Raw genomic sequence first — 25,920 nt, forward strand, 5'->3', positions numbered from 1 at the left:
TGTTATTGTAAAAGAAGCAGCGGCTCACTGATGAGGTCATCCCAGTGCTCATGCCTCCTGTAAAGCCCTGACATGCTTCTAGATTTGGCTATCCCTCTCCCAGTCTGAGTGCTGCTGTCCAGGGGGTTCTAGGAGGCTGATATGCAAACAAATTTTGGTACTTACGCTTAAGCACATGAATGCTTTGTAATGAATACATTACTGGATTACATGGTATTTCCAATATCTTCCTGGAGTTCGGCTTTTCAGTCTTTTGTAAGCTGCCTGCAAGTAATTATCTTATTATTTCTCTTTTTTTTCCTTCTCCCTCTTCAGTCTGTGAGACCTGCCAGGAGTACTTTGTAGATGAATGTCCCAGCCATGGACCCCCTATCTTGGTGCCAGATACGCCAGTCTCTATGGGAACCCCCGATCGGGCGGCGCTGACGGCACCGTGTGGGATCGAGGTGGTGAAGGACGGCAGCGGAGAGAGCGAAGTGCGCTGCATCAACGAGGTCATCCCCAGAGGTCACGTCTACGGGCCGTACGAAGGACAGGTCTCTTTGCAGGACAAATCATCGGGCTTCTTCTCCTGGCTGGTATGTTCTTGTCCAAATGGCACCTGTCATAAAGAGCCCTTTCACACGGAGGCGGTTTTAAGGCGTTTTGGCGCTACAAATAGCTTCTAAATAGCGCTTGAAAACCGCCTCCCATTCATTGCAGTGTGTCTTCTCACACCCGGGCGGTGCTCTTGCGGGACGTTGGGAAAAGCCCTGCAAGCAGCATCTTTTGGGCGGTATGGGAGCCCCAGTTTTTAGCCCCTTCTTTGGGGTTAAAACTTTGACACCAGAATAGGAAGTGATATGTCAGTGTTTGGCGGGACTTTCTTTTCTTGTTCCAGGATTTTATTAGGATTCTCAGAAACAGACAAGGTAAACGGGTGTGGAATTTTTTTATTTTTTTATACACCGCTCCCAAAACCATGCCCTGCCCATTGAAATGAATGGGTGGCTCTTCCAAAGCACCTGAAAAGCGTTTTGAAAGCGCCGCAAAGCGGGAGTTTTTAGCCCCTTCTTTGGGGTTAAAAGCGTCCAGCTAGCAGCCTAACGCGGCCGCGGCTCAGTGTGAAAGGGGTCTAAAACTAACTTAAAATAAAGTACCATATATGAACCACCTATTGTTCACATAATGTAAAAGAATCCTGTGTATATCATAACAGTGAGTGAAAAATTGAGATGAAAATCAAAATTAATATGAATCCACAATTAAACTGATCATTGATAACCAAAAAATTTGTGTCCATAAATAATGAATCCAAAAATAAACATAAATATTGGTGGAAATGCAAAAAAGCACATATAAAATCCATAAGGTGCACAAATTAAGTTGATTGAAAATCAAAACATTGTGAACAAATAATTATACACCAGTGCACTGTGAGATAAAAGTCCATATAAATGTGAAAAAGCCGTCTTCAAACTCTATGAGCAGGAAACCCTGTTGAATCCACCACCAAACCAGCAGGAATAAACACTTACCGAATCACCGTGATCCCCCATAACAGAGGATCAAGGAATGCATGTAATGGATCACAACTTGGCTCCAAGAGACAGCAGGCACAATCACAGATTCTGGGCAACCACCTCACGGCCAATCAGACCATCACATGGATAACGTGGTACATAGAAAATAAAAGCGCTCCATATAGTGTAAAACCTTAAAAGTATTTATTGTTTAAAAGAAAGTAGTACACTTACAATGTTGCAGTTTAACCACTTGACATCCACGCTACGGCCACAGGGCGGACCTGAATTCCCGGGAGGTCCTCATATGACGGCCTCCCCTGTGTACGCTACGTGCAGGGCGCGCGCCAAGCGCGCTGTGATCACCGAGTCACTGAGACTTGGGTGATCACCGATCCAAGTAAGGGGCCGGTCCCGGCCCCTTACCATGTGATCAGCTGTCAGCCAATGACAGCTGATCACATGATGTAAACAAAAGATCGATAATCGTTTTTTTTTTTCCTACTCACACTGACAGCGTGAGTAGAAAAAAAAGCCGATCACCGGCTCGGATGTGAGGGACATCGGTCCTGAAGTGGAAGAGGCACATCTGCCTCATCAGTGCCACCTAATAGTGCCGCCTAACAGTGCCCACAAGTGCCACCTATCAATGCCCAAAAGTGCCAGCTATCAATGCCCACCAGTAGTGTCAATCAGTGCCACCTAGCAGTGCTGCCTATCAGTGTAACTGATCAGTGCCCATCACTGCCGCCCATCACTGCCACCCATCAGTGTCCATCACTGCCGCCTATTAGTGCCCATCACTGCCGCCTCATCGGCGTACATCAATGAAGGAGAAAAATTACCTGTTTTTAAATTTTTTATAACAAAATATAAAAAAATAATTTTTTTTTTTTTTTTTTGTAAAAATTCAGATTTTTACATTTTTTTTAACAAAAAGTAAAAACCGCAGAGCTGATCAATTACCACCAAAAGAAAGCTCTGTTTATTGGGAAAAAATGATAACAATTGCATTTGAGTACAGTGTTGTATGACCGCGCAATTGTCATTCAAAATGCGTCAGCGCTGAAAGCTGAAAATTGGTCTGGATGGGAGGGGGGTTTAAGTGCCCGGTAAGCAAGTGGTTAAAAAGAGCCTGAAGTCTGATGCGCCGGCCAGAGCACAAACAGACAACCTGTCCTTCTAGGTAAATGAATAGAGCAGGAGTTGACGCCAACGCGTCGTTCGTTGACATTATGTGAACAATAGGTGGTTCATGTATGGTACTTTTTGATTCTATATTTTTAGAATCATATGGGTAGCGCGATTCTAATCTTCTTCCAACTTCCGTTTTTTTTTTATTAATGTTATACGTGAGGATTGCAGCTTCCGAGTGATTGAATGGTTAGAAATACGTTCTCCAGCCCTTTATTTTGTTTTTTCTTAGCGCAGTTTCTTTTTATTCTTTTTCCATAAAACTAACTTAAAGCTGAAGTTTTGTTAAAGCGGAATGAAAGTCTGATGTTAACTGCACTGCACTCGGATCACATGTGAATCGAATCCTGTGCGATTTATGGTGTGAATCGGCCCTCTCTAAGGGCTTTTCACACAATCTTTTGCCCTCTGCCGAGTGATCCGCGGTGGCTTGCTTTTAAAGGGTGGCGGGGAGGAGATGTTCTGCTGCCTCCTTGCTGCCTATTTTACCCCTATAAGCCTGCACCGCCGTGCCACAACTGTTCGAATCGCATGAGGTTGTAACACAGACTCATGCACCCTGCTGTACTGCCTGACGGACATTAGAGGGGTGAGAGTTTTGGCTGCAATGCAAGGCAACTGTATACCCCCCGTACAGCAACCTTTGCAGGTTAGGGTGGTGGCAGGAAAAACCTAGCTCAATTTTTACCATCCCCCCCCCCCTCAAATGCAAATGTAAACTAAGCCTAACAGAGAGCTAAGTCTTTAGCAAACCTTTGCTTGTTTACTCTGGGCGTTCCTCCTCCTGTAAACTTTGACACCAGAATAGGAAGTGATATGTCCGTGTTGGCGGGGCTTTCTTTTTCTTGTTCAAAGATTTTATTAGGATTTTCAGAAACAGACAAGGGAAACGGGTGTAGAATTTTTTTTTTTTTTTAAATGATTTCACCAAGGGACTAAATTGGGGTCCCCCTCTACTTGTCCGTTATGACAATCTACTTATCTACAATCTAAAATTTTTTTTTTCCCAGGATGGAAACTGTTGATGTTTTTATTAGACAGAGGTGCTTTTAGAAATGTCTGGGGCTTTATGGCAACTTAAAGCAGATTTTCAGTCATTTTTTCATCTTTCCATCTATTAAATCTTCTGCCCTTGTTGTTGTTGTTTTAACTTTTGATAGTAAAACCTTTTTTTTCTGCCAGTAAATACCTTATACAGCCCACTTCCTGTTTCTTGTCTGGTCATTAGTCTAGGCTTATGACATCATGCACAGCTCTCGCTCTCACTCTCGTGAGAGTTTGCCAGGAAGGGAGAGGGGGGTGAGTCATAAGAGGGCCAATGAGAGCTGCAGAGCTGGAGGTGTGCCCCTGTTGTCTGTGTAAATCCAGGAAGTGAACAGGCAGCAGCTTCAGCTGCCCACAGTTAAAATGGCTGCAGCCAGACTCAGTGGGGGGAGACTTCTGCAGCATATTTGGCAAGTACAGAATCACAGTATATATAAAATAATGTGCAAAGTGGTTGGAGGGAAGCCTTAGAATGGCAAAGATGTTTTTATTACAAATTATGTGAGCAGACTGTGGTTCCTCTAAACTTTTTAATGTCTTTTTTTTTGCTTGAATTATATTATATATATATTATAAAAATTGTAACACCCATCATTTTATACCCTAGGACCTCTGCTTAAAAAAAAAAAAAAAAAAAAGATTATATATATATATATATATATATATATATATATATATATATATATATATATATATATATATATATATATATATATATATATATATATATATATATATTATATATAATTTTTTTTTTTTTGAAGCAGAGGTCCTAGGGTATAAAATGATGGGTGTTGCAATTTTTTATGTCACATGGATTTATATAGTAACCAACAGTTTACGCAGCGCTTTACAATATAAAAGGGAGACAATACAGTTAAAATACAATAAAATACAAGATGATTAAGGGTCCTGCTCAGAAGAGCTTACATTCTAATAGGGTCGGGCAAATGGGACAAAAGGTTGTAACTGTGGGGAATGAGCTGATGGAAGTGATAAGAGATTAGTTGGAGGCGTGATAGATATATAACCCAATTTTTTTGGTAAAATATAAAAGATAATGTTTTAAGCCAAGTAAATAATTACCAGAGATGTCACTTTTTAAAATTGTGCACGCCCGTGCAACGGCAACAAACAACGTAAATTGTACTATCCATAGGCAACACTTTAAAAGCCTTTACAGGTTACCACTTTAAATTTACACAGGAGGTTTAGTGCCAGAATTACTGCCTATGATCTGACGTTCGCGGCGATACCTCACACGTGTGGGACGATTGCTTTTTGCATGCGTGCGGGATCGACACATGCGTTTACCTTTTCTTGTAAGCATGGGGGGGATGGGGGTGCTTTAAACTTTTTTTTTTTTTTTTTTATATTGTCTCTTTTTTTTTTTATTACTTTTATTGCTTTTTCAAGGACTGTAAACATTACATGTGACAGCAATAGGCATGTGACAGGTACTCTTTATGGAGAAATCCAGGATCAATAATACCCCAGATCCCTCCTCTGCCCTTAAAAAGCCTTGAACCACACCAATATCAAATAATTTCCATTATTAAAAATGGGGCCAGGGAAACCAGAAGTGATTTGGCTTTTTTTTTTTTTTTTTTTTGCCCAGTCTACCTTTTTAAACCTAAAATGCACATGGCAGAGTCTCTGGCACCCTCAGTTCCTTAGTCAATGACATGGAACGGGCATAAAGCGAGTGATATCGGAATGATGATTGCCAGCCAAGTCTTCTCATCCAACATCAATACCCGACCTCACAAATACTCCTTTGGCTGAATTGGCATAAATTCCCACAAATGCACTCCAAAATCACGCGGAAAGCCTAGGCAGAAGCAGAGAGGAGGACAACTCTATAATAAGGGTTATGGTTCTAGAATGAGATGACTAACAAGCTCATGTAGGGTGATGGTGTATGAGATCTGGTAAAAGGCTGGAAAGGATGAAAACAACTTCAAACTCTTTCTTGTTGATTATTCTTCTCGCAGGTGGTGGATAATAACAACCGGTATAAATCCATCGATGGAACCAATGAAACCACTTCCAACTGGATGAGGTGAGATCCTGGAAATTGGAGTAGGCTAGAGCTGTCAAGAACTCAGTACTGACAAAAGCAAGCATCTGATTGGTTGCAGTGGGCTGACCTTTCATGATGAAGCCAGTGTGTAGTGGCAGCCAATAAACACCGACCATTATGAAAGTTCCTGGATTATACTTTGGAATCTATGAGTATTTTGCAAGATAATAGCAGACAGAAAATGTTACATTTGTCCTTGTAATAAGTAATTACTAAAAAGAAAAAGTAATCAATTCACATTCAGCAAAAGGGGTCTGAGTGTGTGCGGCCGGTTGTGCTTCAGAATGCATGGAACTTTTTTTTTTTCTTTCTATCTTTCTCTGTCTCTCTCTCCCCCCTTTCTTTCTTTCTTTCTTTCTTTCTTTCTTTCTTTCTTTCTTTCTTTCTTTCTTTCTTTCTTTCTTTCTTTCTTTCTTTCTTTCTTTCTTTCTTCTTCTTTCTTTCTTTCTTTCTTTCTTTCTTTCTTTCTTTCTTTCTTTCTTTCTTTTTCCTTCCTTCCTTCCTTCCTATCTCCATCACTCTCTTTATCCAATGGGCTCCCTCTCTCTTCCTTTCCTTTCTGTCTCCATTGCGCTCTTCCCTTCCTTTTCTTTCTTCCTTTCTTTTCTTTCCTTTCCTCTTCCTTCCCTTCCCTTCCCTTCCCTTCCTTTCCTTTCCTTTCCTTCTCTTTTCTTTTCTTTTCTTTCCTTCCTGTCTCCATTGCGTGCTCTCTCTTTCTTTCTTTCTCTTTCTTTTCTTTTCTTTTCTTTTCTTTCGTTCTTTCCTGTCTTCATTGCGCTCTTCCCTTCCTTCCTTTTCTTTCTTTCTTTCCTTCCTTCCTTCCTTCCTTCTTTTCTTTTCTTTTCTTTTCTTTCTTTCTTTCTTTCTTTCCTGTCTTCATTGCGCTCTTCCCTTCCTTCCTTTTCTTTCTTTCTTTCCTTCCTTCCTTCCTTCTTTTCTTTTCTTTTCTTTTCTTTCTTTCTTTCTTTCCTGTCTTCATTGCGCTCTTCCCTTCCTTCCTTTTCTTTCTTTCTTTCCTTCCTTCTTTTCTTTTCTTTTTTTTTCCTTCCTGTCTCCATCGCTCTTTCTCCATTGCGCGCTCTCTCTTCCTTTCCTTTCTGTCTCCATTGCTTCTTTCTTTCTTTCTTTCTTTCTTTCTTTCTTTCTTTCTTTCTTTCTTTCTTTCTTTCTTTCTTTCTTTCTTTCTTTCTTTCTTTCTTTCTTTCTTTCTTTCTTTCTTTCTTTCTTTCTTTCTTTCTTTCTCCAATGCGCTCCCTCTCTCTTCCTTTCCTTTCTGTCTCCATTGCGTTCTTCCCTTCCTCTTTTCCTTTCCTTTCTTTTCTTTTTACTGCTGACATCCGTCGCTCCATAGGACTGCATGGAGCGTCCGTTCAGGTCCGCCTAAAAGACTGAAAGAAGGACCTGAAAGGTCTCTCTCCTCCTACCCCTTTATATATAATATTTAATTCTTCGGAGAATATAGATCTGTCCATATCAGTCCCTGAGTGAGCTTTGCTGTGTAATACCCCTTCAAAGACCTTATCCTACTTTCTCTTCTGTGCTGTCTTTCTTTTTTCTGTCTTTCTTCATCCGCTTTCACTGTCCCATCGTTTTTCTTTTTTTAAAAATATATGTCACTTTCTTACCATTTTTCTCTTGCTCTCTCTTTCCCTCCTTCTTTTTCTCCTCTGTATGACTCTCCTCCCTCCTTTTCTCCTTTCTCTTGCAAAAAAACAGTAAATAAATTTAAAGTGGATGTAAACCCTCACATATACCCAGTGAAGTGAACAGCCTCACAGAATACACAGAGATTAAACAAATCTCCCTACATAAGTTTTATATCTATATCTGCTGTTTTCAGCTTTCTACAGTCTTTGAAAAGTGCAGATGAGGAAAATCTTTCTTCCTCATTCAAAAGTTCATAGGGAAGGGGGTGGTGAGAATGCACTTACACTGTGTGAGGGCTGATTGGAGGAAAGAGACACCCCCCCCCCCCTCCTCTCCACATAGGCAGAGGAACGAAGGAACATGCAGAGCTGAACGAAGGAACATGCAGAGCTGTATTCTGAATAGACAAGCTCCCTGCTTATCTCCCTCCCCGACACAAATCTTCAGCTCATGTGTTGGAAAACTTGTCAGAAGTGACCAATGCTGATAACAGAGGAACGGACCACCAGAGAGAAACAACACTTAGAGCTTTGGAGAGAGATAAGTCTACACTACAGATATACTTGCCCAGTTCAAATGTTATGAATGGGGGTTTACAACCACTTTTAAAAAAAAATGCGAGGATTGTAGGGAAGTGCTGAGCTTGAGTGGAGATCCATTTTAAGTGATAACCTTCAAAAAGCTTCCATGATACTTTTAGTAAAACCTAATGCTAGAGTGTACTGTTGGAAGCCAAATGCTTTGTGCTAAGCCACTTTATTTGTGTGTATGTGTATATATATGCATATATATGTGTGTGTGTGTGTGTGTGTGTGTGTGTATATATATATATATATATATATATATATATATATATATATATATATATATATATATATTACATATGTGTGTGTGTGTATATAATATATATATATATATATATATATATATATATATATATATATATATATACATATGTAATGTTTTGTGTTTCACATGTCTGGCATCCTGTTATCAAGGCCCTTTGTGCTGAAACGCGTCAGTCTTTGCACTGTTCTTACACCATTCCTGTATGTAGCAATAAAGACTTTTTTTATTTGGATTGCTGGAAATGCCGACGACCTTCTTCTTTTTTTTTTTTTAAAGGCTAAGTTATTTTATAACTAGACAACCAACATGAGAAGGGGGATATCAGGGGAGATTTACTAAAACTGACGCACACAGAATCTGGTGCAGCTGCGTATACTAACCAATCAACTTCTACGTTCAATTCGTCACGTGATATGACAGTTACAAAACGCATGACAAGTCGCACCCCATTGTCAGCAATGGAACCATTCAAATAGCTGCGGCTCATGTCGCAGCCACTTTGAAAAAAGTTCCTGCGCTACTTTTTTGACAGTTTTTCATTGCGACGTGCATAGACTTTTGTTGTATGAAGTCTCAAGCCACAGTGCAAATCGCACTGATGTGCCGCTTTTTAAATCATGCTGAGGTAGCGAGATTTCACAGCTGCACCGGTGTGAACGGGGGGCTTATTGTCAAAGCTTGGTTACTATGCACAATCGCACCAGATTCTTTGTGCACCAGTTTTAGTAAGTTTAGTTTCACTTTAACCCTAGGCATTGCTTTTTGAATGCCTTATGGTAAAATCTTATTGCAAACCACTAAGCCACCGTGTTGCCCTGAGCATCCTTATATTTCCAAGTTAGGGTTGTCCAGTACTGAACACTCTCCTGTTCCTCAAGGTACGTGGTGGTATCGCGAGAAGAACGCGAGCAAAACCTGATGGCCTTCCAGCACAGTGAAAAGATCTACTTCCGAGCGTGTCGGGACATCCAGCCCGGAGAGAAGCTGAGAGTCTGGTACAGCAATGAATACATGAAGAGACTCCACAGCATGTCCCAAGAGACAATCATCCGCAACCTCACTAGAGGTAATCACACAAAGCCTGGTCCTTTTCTGCTTTCTCTTCATTTTTTCTGATTGTTGACGTAAAGTGAGCTTGTCATGTCCCCCCCCCCCCCCCAACTGTCTGAACTAGCAATGCTTGTAGTGCAAGTATCGGTGTTAAAACCCTGCATTAAACCCCGCCCTCCCGGAGCCAAGTACCACCCCTGCTGTTCAAGAGCCAAATGCCAGAGGCTCTGTTGGCTCGCACTTAAGTTGGGTTGAGTGGTAAATGGTGGGGGGTGGGGTGAGGTACTGACTTGGCCTTGTAGCACTGTATTCAGGGTCTTCTCTGGACACCCATAACATTGTTTTAAGAGATGAGGCACTATAAGCATTGTTAGCAATGTAGACAAGCAGCTATCAATTGCAGATGTGTGCAAAATATATAAATGACAAGTATAATGCAGTTTGTCATTCGCATTAACACATCAGTGTGTAGAGTCCCTCTTGTTACAGTGTTATCACCTGTTGATCCTCCCAGTAGATCCAATATGTTTCCACTTCCTTAACCACTTACGGACCGGAAGGATTAACGCCCTTAATGACCAGGCCATTTTTTGCGATACAGCACTGCGTTACTTTAACTGACAATTGCGCGGTCGTGTGACACTGTACCCAAATAAAATTGATGTCCTTTTTTTCTCACAAATAGAGCTTTTTTTTGGTGGTATTTGATCACCTCTGCGGTTTTTTATTTTTTTTGCGCTATAAACAAAAAAAGACAGACGAAATCTATATTTTTTTTAGCTCTGATCGATGTATAAATGTCAATGGTCCCAAAAAAGTGTCCAAAGTGTCCGATCTGTCCACCGCAATATAGCAGTCCCGGCTAAAAATCGCAGATCGCTGCCACTATTAAAAAAATAATAATAATAAAAATGCCATAAAACTATCCCCTATTTTGTAGACTCTATAACTTTTGGGCAAACCAATCAATATACGCCTATTGCGATTTTTTTTTTTTTTTTTTTTTTTATTTTATTTTTTAACCAAAAACATGTAGAAGACTATATATCAGCCTAAACTGATGAATACATTTTAGTTTTTTTTTCGATTTTTTTTTTTTTTATATATATGCAAAAAGTAAAAAAAAAAAAATATATATATATATATATCTATATATCTATATCTATATATATATATATATATATATATATATATATATATATATATATATCTATATAGATAGATAGATATATAGATATAGATATAGATATATATATATATATATATATATATCTATATCTATATCTATATATAGATATATATATATTTTTTTAAATTGTTGCTCTTTGTTTATAGCGCAAAAAATAAAAGCCGCAGAGGTGATCAAATACCACCAAAAGAAAGCTCTATTTGTGGGGAAAAAAGGACGTAAATTTTGTTTTGGTACAATGTCACAGGACCGCGCAATTGTCAGTTAAAGCGACGCAGTGCTGTATCGCAAAAAATGGCCTGGTTATTAAGGGGGCAAAACGTTCCGGGGCTGAAGTGGTTAAACATGGACTGCTATGGCTATTTTTACGCCACTGTTAGAACTGAAGAAGGGGCTTGCAGACCAAAGCTACGAAACATCTTCAACATTACAGTTGAATGAGACTAATGCTAGTTATGCCATGGCTTGGATAAGGCTTCATTGACATGGGTGAACTGATCTGTACAGCCGTCCGAGGGGCCGTTTTAACCCCCCCGTGGAACGTGTAGGTGTTCTGTGCAGTAGGTACAGGCAGCTTATTCAAATCATTGACGGGCGGTTGGCTGCGTGGACCTGCACAGATCTCCAAGCACATCCCCTGAGTGTACTGTTCTATGGAACACATGTACTATATTGTCAAAAGTATTGGGACGCCTGCCTTTACAGGCACATGAACTTTGATGGCACCCCAGTCTTAGTCTGTAGGGTTCAATATTTAGTTGCACAAAGCAAGGTCCATAAAGACATGGGTGAGCGAGTTTGGGGTGGAGAAACTTGCACAGAGTCCTGACATCAACCTGAGTGAACACCTTTTGGGATGAATTAGAGAAGAGACTGCGAGCCAGGACTTCTTGTCCATATCCACACTTCTTCTGGAAGAATGGTCAAACATTCCCATAGCCACACTGCTAAACCTTGTGAACAGCCTTCCCAGAAGAGTTGAAGCTGTTATAGCTGCAAAGGGTGGGCCAACTCAGTATTGAACCCTACGGACTAAGACTGGGATGCCATTAAAGTTCATGTGCGTGTAAAGGCAGGCGTCACAATACTTTTGACAATATAGTGTAGATTGAGATCGGTAAATGAGAACCTTCACAGACCAGTTTTATTTTTATTTTATATATTCTGCACATATGCAAAATGTGTGTAACAGACCGTCATGACAGGTTCCTTTTTTTTTATGGGCATTTCAATGTTTTCCACTTGTCGGAGTTCTGCCTTACCTTCTGTTCCTCCTCTTACTGTTTATGCACCATGTGTACCCAGTGCTTTGATTTGCTTCCTACTGACCTGCATTTATAGGATTCATTTTATCTCCTTGTATTTAGAATTCTGTTTTAAGGTTAGTGAGCCAGGCGCCCCCCCGCCCCCCCCTCGGGAAAACTTGTTAGTGTAAGGCTGATGATGCATGGGTGACTTTCCTGCCGCAGTTACCCCCCAAAATTTGTTGCAGTATTTAGCTACTAAGAAAATGATAATGGTTTCTTATGGGAGTGCTAACGGTGAGAAAATGATTGGTCGCTCCTCAATCAAGATTTATCATCGTGGTGGCAAAATCCCCAGTGACGATCATTCTTAATGCTTTTCTATGGAAGGTTGCAGCAGTGGCTACAGATTGGGGAGAGGCATTTGTAGAAGAGCACAACCCAAAACTGTAGAAAATCGCAGAGATTCTATTGTGATCTGCATGAGACTTGTAGTGCCGCTCCAAGCTGGAAGGTAAAAGATTTCCCCGCCGGTCATGTCGTTGAAGGAGCGAGCGGCTGTATACCATTCGGAACTACGAACCCAACATGAATTGGGGATAAGTTGCCGCTCAAACATCCTGGTGCTTAGGTAGTATAAGTGTATGTGGTTATATCACCTATGTGTACCCACATCAACAGCAATGTATGTGATCTCAGTGCGTTTCACTCCACCCTCTGTGACCAAGCCCCAGTGGACGGGGCGAAACGCATCGGGGGGGCGTGGCTAGAGCGGAATCGGCTGAGGCCACATACACCTTCTTCCTTAGCACCGGGTCTGTTGCGTGGCAACTTATCCTCTCTACATTGCTGTTCATCACTGCCACTAGCAGCAATTAATTTCTGGGTAGGGGTGGAGAATCACCCGTATATCATCAGCCCAAAACAGAACTATAACCAACAGTTTGAGGGCTCTTGCACACTGGGCCATCCAGGAACAGTGCATCCCTCTTAGCGTTTTAGCATGGAGGGGGGGGGGGGGACAGGTGCAGTGTTTAGCCCTGTAGCCTCTAGAGCTTGTAACCTGAAAGTGCAGCGCTATATAAAAACAATATATTGATACACAGTGCCTTGAAAAAGTATTCACACCCCGTGAAATTTTCCACATTTTGTCATGTTACAACCAAAAACGCAAATTTATTTTATTGGGATTTTATGTGATAGACCAACACAAAGTGGCACATAGTTGAGAAGTGGAAGGAAAATGATAAATGGTTTTCAATTTTTTTTTACAAATAAATATGTGAAAAGTGTGGCGTGCATTTGGATTCGGCCCCCTTTACTCTGATACCCCTAACTAAAATCTTGTGGAACCAATTGCCTTCAGAAGTCACCTAATTAGTAAATAGAGTCCACCTGTGTATAATTTAATCTCAGTATAAATACAGCTGTTCTTTGAAGCCCTCAGAGGTTTGTTAGAGAACCTTAGTGAACAAACAGCCTCACGAAGACCAAGGAACACACCAGACAGGTCAGGGATAAAGTTGTGGAGAAGTATAAAGCAGGGTTAGGTTATAAAAAAATATCCCAAGCTTTGAACATCTCACGGAGCACTGTTCAATCCATCATCCGAAAATGGAAAGAGTATGGCACAACTGCAAACCTACCAAGACATGGCCGTCCACCTAAACTGACCGGCCGGGCAAGGAGAGTATTCATCAGAGAAGAGCCAAGAGGCCCATGGTAACTCTGGAGGAGCTGCAGAGATTCACAGCTCAGAATCTGTCCACAGGACAACTATTAGTTGTGCTCTCCACAAATCTGACCTTTATGGAAGAGTGACAAGAAGAAAGCCATTGTTGAAAGAAAGTCATAAGAAGTCCCGTTTGCAGTTTGTGAGAAGCCATGTGGAGGACACAGCAAACATGTGGAAGAAGGTGCTCTGGTCAGATGAGACCAAAATTTAACTTTTTGGCCTAAAAGCAAAACGCTATGTGTGGCGGAAAACTAACACTGCACATCACCCTGAACACACCATCCCCACCGTGAAACATGGTGGTGGCAGCATCATATTGTGGGGATGCTTTTCTTCAGCAGGGACAGGGAAGCTGGTCAGAGTCGATGGGAAGATGGATGGAGCCAAATACAGGACAATCTTAGAAGAAAACCTGTTAGTCTGCAAAAGACTTGAGACTGGGGCGGAGGTTCACCTTCCAGCAGGACAACGACCCGAAACATACAGCCAGAGCTACAATGGAATGGTTTATATCAAAGCACATTCATGTGTTAGAATGGCCCAGTCACAGTCCAGACCTAAATCCAATTGAGAATCTGTGGCAAGACTTATGCCGCGTACACACGGTCGGACTTTTCGTCTACAAAAGTCCGACAGCCTGTCCGACAGACTTCCGGCGGACTTTCGGCGGACTTGCAGCAGACTTTCTAACGAACGGACTTGCCTACACACGACCACACAAAAGTCCGATGGATTCGTACGTGATGACGTACACCGGACTAAAATAAGGAAGTTCATAGCCAGTAGCCAATAGCTGCCCTAGCATGGGTTTTTGTCCGTCGGACTAGCACACAGACGAGCGGATTTCGGGGTCCGTCGTAGTTACGACGTAAAGATTTGAAGCATGTTTCAAATCTAAAGTCCGTCGGATTTGAGGCTGAAAAAGTCTGCTGAAAGTCCGGAGAAGCCCACACACGATCGGATTACCAGCTAGCTTTAGTCCGTCGGCGTCCGTTGGACTTTTGTAGACGAAAAGTCCGACCGTGTGTACGCGGCATTAAAAATTGCTGTTCACAGACGCTCTCCATCCAATCTGACAGAGCTTGAGATATTTTACAAAGAAGAATGGGCAAAAATCTCCCTCTCTAGATGTGCAAAGCTGGTAGAGACATCCCCAAAAAGACTTGCAGCTGTAATTGCAGTGAAAGGAGGTTCTACAAAGTATTGACTCCGGGGGGCGCCATACAAATGCCCCCCACACTTTTCACATATTTGTTTGTAAAAAGAAATTAAAACCATTTATCATTTTCCTTCCACTTCACAATTATGTGCCACTTTGTGTTGGTCTATCACATAAAATCCCAATAAAATACATTTACGTTTTTGGTTGTAACATGACAAAATGTGGAAAATTTCAAGGGGTATGAATACTTTTTCAAAGCACTGTAGATATACAAAATAAGATTGACATCATCGTCGGTAATCAGATAGTAAGAAAAAACAGCAAACTAAAATAAAAAGGTTCATTAAAGTGTCTGTATGTTCAAAAAGGAACAGACTTCCACTCCTGGTGACCAACACACAATTAGGTGTCAGTATTCCATTCATGAGCCACCGCAAGTGATAGAAGCTCCCATGAACCCAATGCACCTCCATCCACACAAGAGGCTCTTACCAGAAAGATGTGACCATCAAATTATAAATGGTCAGATGCGCATACAGGGTTAGGGCCACCAGCAATCATCATAGAAAGGTTTCCCCGCAATGGTCATGGAAAAAGTAAGAGGACACGCATGGGGTAATATAGTTAAAAAACTTCCACTTTTATTAAAACTAACAATGCGCACTCATGTATAAAAAGCCAGGCACGGCTAAAACACATTTGCAGGTATCCAATCAGCAAAGACTCTCCTTTTCAGTCTGACTTCTGACACAGGCATGCGTGATTATGTCAAGTCCATTAGCTCCGCCCGACGTGTTTCGCCTCGGTAGACCACATCATTGGGGAAAACCTATGGTCGCTCGAACCCTCGATTCTCACACTCTCCTCTCGCTGACACCAGTGTTCTATCAAATAGTCTATCTCCGTCAGATAATGCCTCCCTCCGATGATCTGCGAAGTACGCAACGTCACTCCAGCTGATGTGTTGATCAGCTGATGTGACATCAACACTATTCATGCGCAAATCGTCAGAGGCATTAGCCGACGATCTGCAAAGGGAAGAATCTAATTGTCAGATTCTGCCTGCCTCTCTGCTCATGAGAATTGACCGATTACGTGACGGGTGGATTTGGGTGGTCCACCGTCTTGAAACACACCAAATGCCACCATCCTGCAACACATCCAAATCTGCCTGTCCCTTCATAGGTAAATTTTCCTGCATGAGCAGAGAGCCAGGCAAAATCTGATGATTACATTCTCCTTTTGCAACTCGTCGGATAATGCCTCTGACGATTTGCGCATGCATAGTGTGTACGTGACGCCAGCTGATTAACATATCAGCTGGAGTGACGTTGCGTACTGTGCATGCGCTGATCATCGGAAGCATCGGAAGCATTATCCGACAGATATAGACTATTCGATAGAACACCGGCGCCAGTGAGAGGGGAGTGAGAGAATCGAGGGTTCGGGCGACCACATCGCTGGATCCTGGGAAAGGTGAGTGCCTCCGACGATCTGCACATGCGCAGTGTTTACGTTACGCCAGCTGATCAACGTATCAGCTGGAGTGACATTGCGTACTGCGCATGTGCTAATCGTCGGGAGGCATTATCCGACGGAGATGCACTATTCGATCGAACGCTGGCAAGTGTGGGCACCTGGGTGTGACAGCTTGTGGCTTCACAACCAGGTGCGCACTGCGCATGCGCAAGTTGCGCTGCGCCTCCTGAATGGCCTCCTGACCTGTGACGTGTCCCAGAAGATTGCAGGGATAGAGGGGGAGTGGAGAACTTCCGCTCGGATCGCCGAGGTGTTTCGAGCAGAAGTGGTCGTGGGTACCTGTCAAAACTAGGAAACCCACCCCCCCCCCCCCAAAAAAAATACATGAAAATGTGGCATAGGAGGGGGGGGAGTGCTTAAAGCGGAGCTTCTCCTTTTGGGTGGAGCTCTGCTTTTAAGGCTTGTTTCTCTCAGGCTTCAGCCTGTATGAGAGCAGTGTGAACAGCAAGCTGTTGCAAAGCATTTGCAGAGCTTTCAGCAAGCTTTATGGAAGCTTTTAAAAGCACCATTCAGCTCCAGTTAGTAAATGTTGACCACAGATCCTAATGGAAGTGCTGATTGCCACTTTAAACCAGCTGCTAGTAGGCTTCAGGACTACTTTTAAGCTTGTTGAAAGCCTGCTAAAGCCTTCTAGCAGCTTGCATAAAGTGACAATTAGCACTTCCATTAAGATCTGTTTTATAATTTTTCGAAAAGGGGTTGAAGGGGCGCTTTAAAGACTTGGAGAAAGCAGATCGAAGCTTGCTGAAAGTTTCAAAAAAAAAAGCTTGCTCTACACATTGCTCCTTATCGCCCCGTGTGACACAGGCCTTATAGCAGACTGCAGCTGTAAGGAGCGGTAGGTTCTCTGAGTTCTGTGCGTTTGGTCCCTGAAGGCACAGGGCCTTAAATGCCAGGACCACTGGGTAGAGTTTTCAGGACATCCAGCCGCAGCCGGCCATAGACTTTGACAGGCTACACATTCACAGGTTCCTCCCTGGTCCACTAAAACTCCAGACATTCCGCACTGCAGCGAGACGGCCCTGTGTGCAAGGGACCCGAAGTGTAAAACCAAAAAAAAAAAAAAAAATCGCCACAACCTGACCTGTGCACACTGCAAATGCAACAATGTATATAAAAGAGCAAACTCCAAATACAATGTAACTCCCACTTGACTCCATACCATTGGATGAGGAAACCGATGTCAAACATCACTTCCGCCCAGGGGAAATTTTTTTTTTTTTTTATTGTATTTAAGTGTAAATGTGAGATCTTTCTGGCCCCAGATCCCACATTAAAGAGGCCCTGTCATGCTTTTTTTCTATTAGGGATGTTTACATTCCTTGTAATAGGGAAAAAAGTGATCCAAATTTTTTTTTTTTTTTTTTTTTAAAGGAATAGTGTAAAAGTAAAATAAATAAGAAAACCATTTTTTTTAAGCACTCCCGTCCCGCCTTGCTCACGCACAGAAGCGAACGCATACGTAAGTCGCGTCCGCATATGTAAAATGTGAGGTATCGCCGCGATCGGTAGAGCGAGAGCAATAATTCTGGGAAAAGACCTCCTCTGTAACTCAAATCTGGTAACCTGTAGAAATATTTAAACTTCGCCTATGGAGATTTTTAAGTGTCAAAGTTTGTCGCCATTCCACGAGCGGGCGCAATTCTAAAACATAACATGTTGGGTATGAATTTACACGGTGTAACATTATCTTTCACTATATATAAAAAAAAAAAAAAATGGGCTGACATTACTGTTTTTTTATTTTTTTATTCAAATAATGTATTTTTTTTTTTCCCAAAAAAATTGCGTTTGTAAGACCACTGCGCAAATACAGTGTGACGTAAAGTATTGCACCGATTGCCATTTTATTCTCTAGGGCAGGGATATGCAATTAGCGGACCTCCAGCTGTTGCAGAAATACAAGTCCCATGAGGCATAGCAAGACTCTGACAGCCACAAGCATGACACCCAGAGGCAGAGGCATGATGGGACTTGTAGTTTTGCAACAGCTGGAGGTCCGCTAATGGCATATCCCTGCTCTAGGGTGTCTGAAAAAAAAAAATATACAGTGGAACCTTGGTTAACGAGTAACACGGTTAACGAGCGTTTTGAAAGACGAGCAACTTTAAAAAAAAAAATTCTGACTTGGTTTGCGGGTGTTGTCTCGTAAAACGAGCAGAATTTAAGCTAATGGGGTATGCAGTACCACATTTGGTCAGAGGTGCGGGGGGCGCCAGGGACACGCGGAACGGTTCGGAGCCGTTCGGAAATACTCAGAAATACTCGGAAATACTCAGTTCCCGAGTGTTTTTCCGAGCCTTTCCGAGTTCAGCCGAGCTGTTCTCGAGTATTTCCAAGGCTCTCTGGCGCCCCCCCACCTCTGGCCACATGCGGTATTGCATGTAATAGAAGTCAATGGGGAACAAATTATCTTCATTTCCATTGACTTCTATGGGGAAACTTGCTTGATATGCTTTGGATTTCAAGCATTCTCCTTGAACGGATTATGCTCGTAATCCAAGGTTCCGCTGTATAATGTTTGGGGGTTCTACGTAATTTTCTAGCAAAAAAAAAAACAGATTTTTAACACCAAGTGTAAAAAAATAGGCCCTGTCCTTATGTAGTTAACCACTTGCCGCCCGCCATATAGCAGAATGACGGTGGCAAAGTGGTTTTAATAACCTGACTGGGCGTCATATGACGTCCTCAGGATACTAAGCCGCTGCGCGCCCCCGGGGCACGCATCGTGGCGATCGTTGTTGCGGTGTGTCAGTCCGACACACCGCAACTCCGATCTAGGTAAAGAGTCTGACGGAGACTCTTTACCACGTGATCAGCTGTGTCCATTCACGGCTGATCACGTTGTAAATAGGAAGAGCCGGTGATCGGCTTTTCCTCACTCGTGTCTGACAGACGTGAGTAGAAGAGAGCTGATCGGCGGGTCTCCTGACAGCGGGGGGGTCTGTGCTGATTGTTTATCAGCACAGCCCCCCCTCGGATCCCACCCAGGACCACCAGGGAAACCATCCACACTGGACCACCAGGTATGCCCCCACCCTAGACCCCCAGAGAAATACTAATCTGTGCCCAGACAGCTGCCAATCAATGCCCAGGCAGCTGCCAATCAGTGCCCACTCACAATGCCTACCACTGCCAGTGCCACCAGGGGTGCCTATCAGTGCCTCATATCAGTGCCCATCAGTGCCACGTATCAATGCCCATCAGTGCTGCCTATTAGTGTCCATCAGTGCCCAGCAGTGCCGCCTATCAGTGCCACCCATAAGAACCCATCTTTGCAGCCTTTTAGTGCCCATCAGTGTTGCCTATCAGTGCCACCCATGAGTGCCCATCAGTGCCGCCTATTAATGCCCATCAGTCCTGCATATCAGTGCCACCTACCAGTGCTCATCAGTGCTGCATATCAGTGCCCGTCAGTGCCTGCTCATTGGTACCGCCATATCAGTGCCCGTCAGTGCCGCCTTATCAGTGCCCATCAGTGAAGGAGAAAACTTACTTATTTACAAAATTTTATACCAGAAACAAAAGCAAAGCTTTTATTTTTTTCAAAATTTTCGGTCTTTTTTTATTTGTTTAGCAAAAAATAAAAACCGCAGAGGTGATCAAATACCACCAAAAGAAAGCTCTATTTGTGGGAACAAAATGATAAAAATTTAGTTTGGGTACAGTGTAGCATGACCGCGCAATTGTCATTCAAACTGCGGCAGGGCTGAAAGCTGAAAATTGGCCTGGGGAGGAAGGTGTCTAAGTGCCCTGTATTGAAGTGGTTAAATATGTTCCTGTAAATCCGCTTAGTGTGAATTAGCTGCCTTGCAAACCAATTTATGACCTTTCAAGGTAGCATTGACCTCATCACTATGCTGTACATGGCCTACACTGAATGACTTTTCTCCCAATACATCACTTGTGAAGATATTGTATGCGAGTAGAAAACCTGGGATAATAAACGTGGGATAAATTTGTAATACATTTTCCAGTTTGCAGGAACATTTCTGAAATCAGAACACGTTCCAAAGGGCAGCTTTCAGCTGAGGAAAGGGGAACGAGCCTTTTGACTAATGTTCTCCCCTTTAATAACCACAGCCGGGGAAGACTGTTATCTGCAGGATGGGCACACAGCAGCATTGCTACTCAGGAAAGGAGATGACTGTATATTGCTAAATAGTTATTGAGAAATGTCTGTACACCCCGAGTAAAACCCTTTACATAGATTATGGAGGAAATAAGCAGAAAGACGCTAAACAGACATTTCCTCAAAAGACTCCAATTACCAGATTATTAAAAAAATTTGTAAGCTAGACCACCGCACCAAAAAGTGTTTTAAAAAGAGTAAAACAAACAAAGTACTTTAACCACTTCACCCCCCCCCCCCCCCTTTTCATGACCAAGCCACTTTTTGCGATACGGCATTGCGTTACTTTAACTGACAATTGCGCAGTCGTGCGGCGTTGTACCCAAATACAATTTATGTCTTTTTTCCCCAGAAATAGAACTTTCTTTTGGTGGTATTTGATCACCTCTGTGGTTTTTATTTTTTGCTCTATAAACAAAAAAAAAAAGACCGACAATTATTCAATATTTTTTACATTCTGCTATATAAAACATTCAATAAAAAAATTTTAAAAATCGAATTTCTTCATCGATTTAGGCCAATATGTATTCTGCTACATGTTCTTGCTAAAAAAAAAAAAAAAAAATCTCAATACGCGGTTTTAATTTGTTTGTGCTATAAACTAAAAAAAAGAGACTGACAATTTTGAAAAAAAAATATATATATTTTTTACTTTTCTGCTATAAAGCATACCCAATAATATTTTTTTAAAAAAATCAGATTTCTTAATCAATTTAGGTCACTATGTATTCTGCTACTTATTTTTGGTAAAAAAAAATCCCAATTAGTGTATATTGATTGGTTTGCGCAAAAGTTATCGCGTCTACAAACTATAGGATATTTTTATGGAATTTTTTTTAATTAATTTTTTTTACTAGTAATTGCGGCGATCAGTGATTTTTAGTGAAGTTGCGGCAAACAAATCGGACACCTAACTGACACTTTTTGGGGACCAGTGACATTTTTACAGTAAAAAGTACTAAAATAAATGCACTGTCACTGTACTAATGACACTGGTAGGGAAGGGGTTACCATCAGGGGCAAATCAAGGGTTACGTGTGTCCCTAGGGAGTGCTTTCTAACTGTGAGGGGGGGGGGGGTGCTTTGACTGGGGGAAAACAGTGATCCATGTTCTTGCTTAGCAGAAACACAAGATCTCCATTTTCCCCTCTGGCAGAACGGTGATCTGCCTTGTTTACATAGGCAGACCACCGTTCTGCCTCTCCTCCGAATGATTGGCGGGACCCGCTGGACATCGCGTCCTCCGAACCCGCTGATTGGGCACAGCGGAAGCGGTTTGCCGGTGGCGCGCACGCCCCAGACCCCGTGCATGAAATCACGTACAGGTATGTGATTTCGTACAGGAGGCCTCAATATACGTGTGTGGGGCGGTATTAAAGTGGTTAAAGACATATTCTACCTTTTGGCAAAAAAAAAAAATGTACTGCAAATGTTTTAGGCAAAGCAACATACCCATACGTCGCTGCCTAATTCTGAGTATAGGGCGCGCGCATGTGCGCCCCCGGCCACCGCCCTCTGTGATTGTATACAGTGGGAGTCACGGCCAATGATCTACTGCCAAGACCCTCTGATCGGCTGTGTACAATCACAGCCCAGAGCTCTGTACACAGGGAACGGTCGCTGTATTGCGGGGATGAGAAACTTAGAGATCTATTAGTGAAGGCAGCGCACATTACACATAGTTAGGCACACGTTTAACCCCTTGATCGCCCGAGATGTTAACCCCCAACTCAAAATTTGGAGCTTTTCCCCTTTCTTTAAAGTGACACTTAACACCTTAGCACCACAAACTGAAAACTATATTTAATCCATTTTTTAATATTTGAAGCAAACTCACCCATTCAGCCATGTTCTCCATGCTTTATTTTGTTGAGAAATCAATTTGAACCCCCCCCCCCGCATTTCTAGCTGTGGCCATCTTGAGTAAGTTCAGATGATTCGTGTAGCATTTACTTCCTGGAATCCATCTGCCCTTAGCTCAGGTATGCATGAGGGAGGGTATACTTAGCCCTTCCTCCCAAAATACCAGATGACAGGAATAAAACTTTCCATGAAGACTTCTGGGATGTATGACATCATTTTGGCCAAGAAGTCAGGAATCAAACTGAAGAAGTGGAAAAAAAAAAAAAGTTTAAAACAAGTAAATATAATCTACATTCCTATCTATTTACTAACGATTAAAAATAGCTAATGTTAACTGAGAGAGTTTAGTTCCGCTTTGAGACCCCTGGGATGTATGACCTCATTTTGGCTTAGGCCAGAAACCAGAAATCAACTAAAGAAATGAAAAAAAAAAAGAAAAATCAAAACGAAAATATAATACTCTGTACATTCCTATTTATTTACTATAGTTATTGTTGAATATATATATATATATATATATAATTTTTTATATATTATAATATATAAATAGTTTAGTTCTGCTTAAAGACTTCTGGGATGTATGACATCTTTTTGGCCTAGGCCAGAAACCAGGAATTGACTAAATAAATGTAAAAAAAAAAGTTTAAAACAAGTAAATATAATACAAATTCCTGTCTATTTACTAATGGAAAGCTAGGGATTAAAAATAGTTAATGTTGATTGAGAGTTTAGGTCCGCTTAAAGACTTCTGTGATGTATGACCTCACGTTGGCCAGAAATCAACTAAAGAAATGTAAAAAAAAAAAAAAAAAAATCAAAACAAGAAAATATAACATACTTACTATCTATTTACTAATGGATTTCTAAGGATTAGAAATAGTTAAAGTGGAGTTCCACCCAAAACTGGACCTTCCGCTTTAAGTGACAGTGATCCCCTGACATGCCACATTTGGCATGTCATTTTTTTTTTTGGGGGGGGGTACCCTCTTTTTAGAGGCATCCAGCTCCCACTTCCTCCCGGGGTTCCATGGCACCGGAAGGAAGTTCACCTCTCCCTCCGTGAAATCTTCTGGGACACGTCGCAGGTCACAGAAGATTGCCCTGCCGTTCACAGTGCAGCTTGCGCATGCACAGTGCGTGGCCGGCTGTGAAGCCAGTGTTCATTTTGGCAGCAAATTTCGATTTAGTTTTAGTCTTGGGACTAAAATGGCATTTTAGTTTTAGTCCCATTTTAGTCTTTTGCAATTGTTTTAGTTTTAGTCGTATTTAGTCGACTAAATCTCCAGTACATTTTAGTCAACTAAAACTCATTTTAGTTTGTCTAAAATCTAATGGGTGTAAATAAATTGTAATGCATTAGTTAACAATTCTCTACAATTTGCAAACTCATTATATACTGCTGGAGTGAAAAATCGAATATGTTAATTATTATAATGTTGAGGTATGAACATGCACTACAGACCAGTGTTAATTTTGAAGTCAAATTTCAATTTAGTTTTAGTCTTATGCCCTGTACACACAGTCGGACATTGATCGGACATTCCAAAAACAAAATCCATGGATTTTTTCCGACGGATGTTGGCTCAAACTTGTCTTGCATACACACGGTCACACAAAGTTGTCGGAAAATCCGATCGTACGTCGGGACTATAAACGGGGCAGTAGCCAATAGCTTTCATCTCTTTATTTATTCTGAGCATGCGTGGCACTTTGTGTGTCGGATTTGTGTACACACGATCGGAATTTCCGACAACGGATTTTGTTGTCGGAAAATTTTATATCCTGCTCTCAAACTTTGTGTGTCGGAAAATCCGATGGAAAATGTGTGATGGAGCCCACACACGGTCGGAATTTCCGACAACGAGGTCCTATCACACATTTTCCGTCAGAAAATCCGACCGTGTGTACGGGGCATTAGTCTTTTGACTAAAATGCCATTTTAGTTTTAGTCGTATTTTAGTCATTTCAGTTGTTTTAGTTTTAGTCGTATTTTAGTCGACTAAAATAATATTCATTTGGTCGACGAAATTGACACTACAGCTGGGGCGCCCCACAGTAAGAATGCCGGCGCCGTGGAGAGGAGGAGGTGAGGAGCGAGGCTTCGTACGCCCGCATGGCTGGAACGTGGGACAGGTGAGTGTCTGATTTATTAAAAGTCAGCAGCTACACTTTTTGTAGCTGCTGACTTTTAATATTTTTTGTTTTTTTTTGGCGGAGTGCCGCTTTAATGTTGACTGAGAAAGTTTAGTTCTGCTTGGAGACTTCTGGGATGTATCGCATTATTTTGGCTTAGAAATCAACTAAAGTGTGAAATCAACTAAATGTGAAAAAAAAAAAAATCAAAAGCAGAAAATATAATATACCTTACTATCTATCCTACTAATGGATTTCTAAGGATTAAAAATAGTTAATGTTGACTGAGAAAGTTTAGTTCTGCTTGGAGACTTCTGGGATGTATGACATCATTTTGGCCTAGGCCAGAAACCAGGACTCAACTAAAAAAGAAAGTTTAAAACAAGTAAATATAATATAACTTGCTATCTATTTCCTAATGAATGGCTAAGGATTAAAAATAGTTAATGTTGATGGAGAAAGTTTAGTTCCAATTTTAAGTCCCTGTGATAATGGTAACCAAGACATATAGAGGGAGGATCTTACTAGTGGGGGCACATCCAGTAAGGAAAAAAAAAAATGAAATATTGCTTTAGATACACATTAAGTTAGAGGACCCTGCACTATATGATTTGTTCCTCATGCTTTTACTTGGGAAAAGTGCCATACTGGTAACACAGCTAATTTTCCCTTCTAGGAGAAAGAGGTTTGTTAAGGGAAAACAATGACAGACTCTTGAAAAACCAAGAAGACCTGAAAGGCCCACTTACTGCCCTTAAACAAGGGAAAAGCCTCTACAAGCGCAGCTCTGAGGAGGGGGACTTGAACCCTCACGCCAAGAAGAAAAAAATAGACCTCATCTTCAAGGATGTCCTGGAGGCTTCTCTGGAGTCTGCCAAAATGGAGGAGCATTCTCCGATGACCAGCAGCCCGATACTAGGGAAAAAAGTCCCCAAATATCAATTAGAGGACCATGAGGATAAATGTAAAGCCAACCAAAAGTGTTCTCCCGCCCATAACCAAACCAGAACATTGATGGAGTGGAAGGTGCCTCATTGTTCCAACCAGGTCTTAGACAGGGAGATCGGCCTTCAGGAGGATGAAGTAGAAGATCATTCCTCCATAAAAATAGAGAGTCCCGATGAATTTTCTGCCCTTGGAGACACTAAGGCGATTCCCACCACCTCTTTCTGCCCCAACTGTATTAAGCTAAAGAAGAAGATCAGAGAGCTTCAGGCTGAGGTGGAGATGCTAAGGTCTGGAAAGGTTCCTGAAGTTCCACAGTTCTTGCCTCAGAAAATCGAGGTGCCAGAATATTCAGATACCTCAGGTAAGGCTGGTCATGGAAAGCGGCACTTTTGTACATGATATTTTTATTGCCACTTAGCACCTTAAGTTACCTAGTACACTCTTACCTGTATGAAAAGGATTGGCCCTTTGGAAAGTAGCTTTTAATGTTTTGGTTGAGATGGTTTTACATTTTTAGGGTTGTTAGGTTGGTTTTATTAGAATCCTTAGTTTTCTTGTTTTTTCATATTTTTTTTTCAGTCCAAAATAGTACTATTCAGGGTCACA

The 25,920-nt window shown here is 41.7% G+C and overlaps 1 protein-coding gene across 2 annotated transcripts in view; it reads left to right on the forward strand.

The window, feature by feature from the left end:
• PRDM11 (PR/SET domain 11) overlaps positions 1-25,920 on the forward strand; it is a 57,428-nt gene that overhangs the window by 23,568 nt on the left and 7,940 nt on the right. The window contains exons 4-7 of one of the 2 annotated variants that reach the window (XM_073604169.1): positions 316-578; positions 5,735-5,802; positions 9,198-9,385; positions 25,043-25,675. In XM_073604169.1, coding sequence (XP_073460270.1) covers positions 316-578; positions 5,735-5,802; positions 9,198-9,385; positions 25,043-25,675 — 1,152 coding nt within the window. The remainder of the gene's footprint in view (positions 1-315; positions 579-5,734; positions 5,803-9,197; positions 9,386-25,042; positions 25,676-25,920) is intronic. The other variant, XM_073604170.1, reaches the window with a different exon arrangement.

The sequence above is a fragment of the Aquarana catesbeiana genome, linkage group LG11, assembly GCF_042186555.1.
Source record: "Aquarana catesbeiana isolate 2022-GZ linkage group LG11, ASM4218655v1, whole genome shotgun sequence".
NCBI classification, from domain to species: domain Eukaryota; kingdom Metazoa; phylum Chordata; class Amphibia; order Anura; family Ranidae; genus Aquarana; species Aquarana catesbeiana.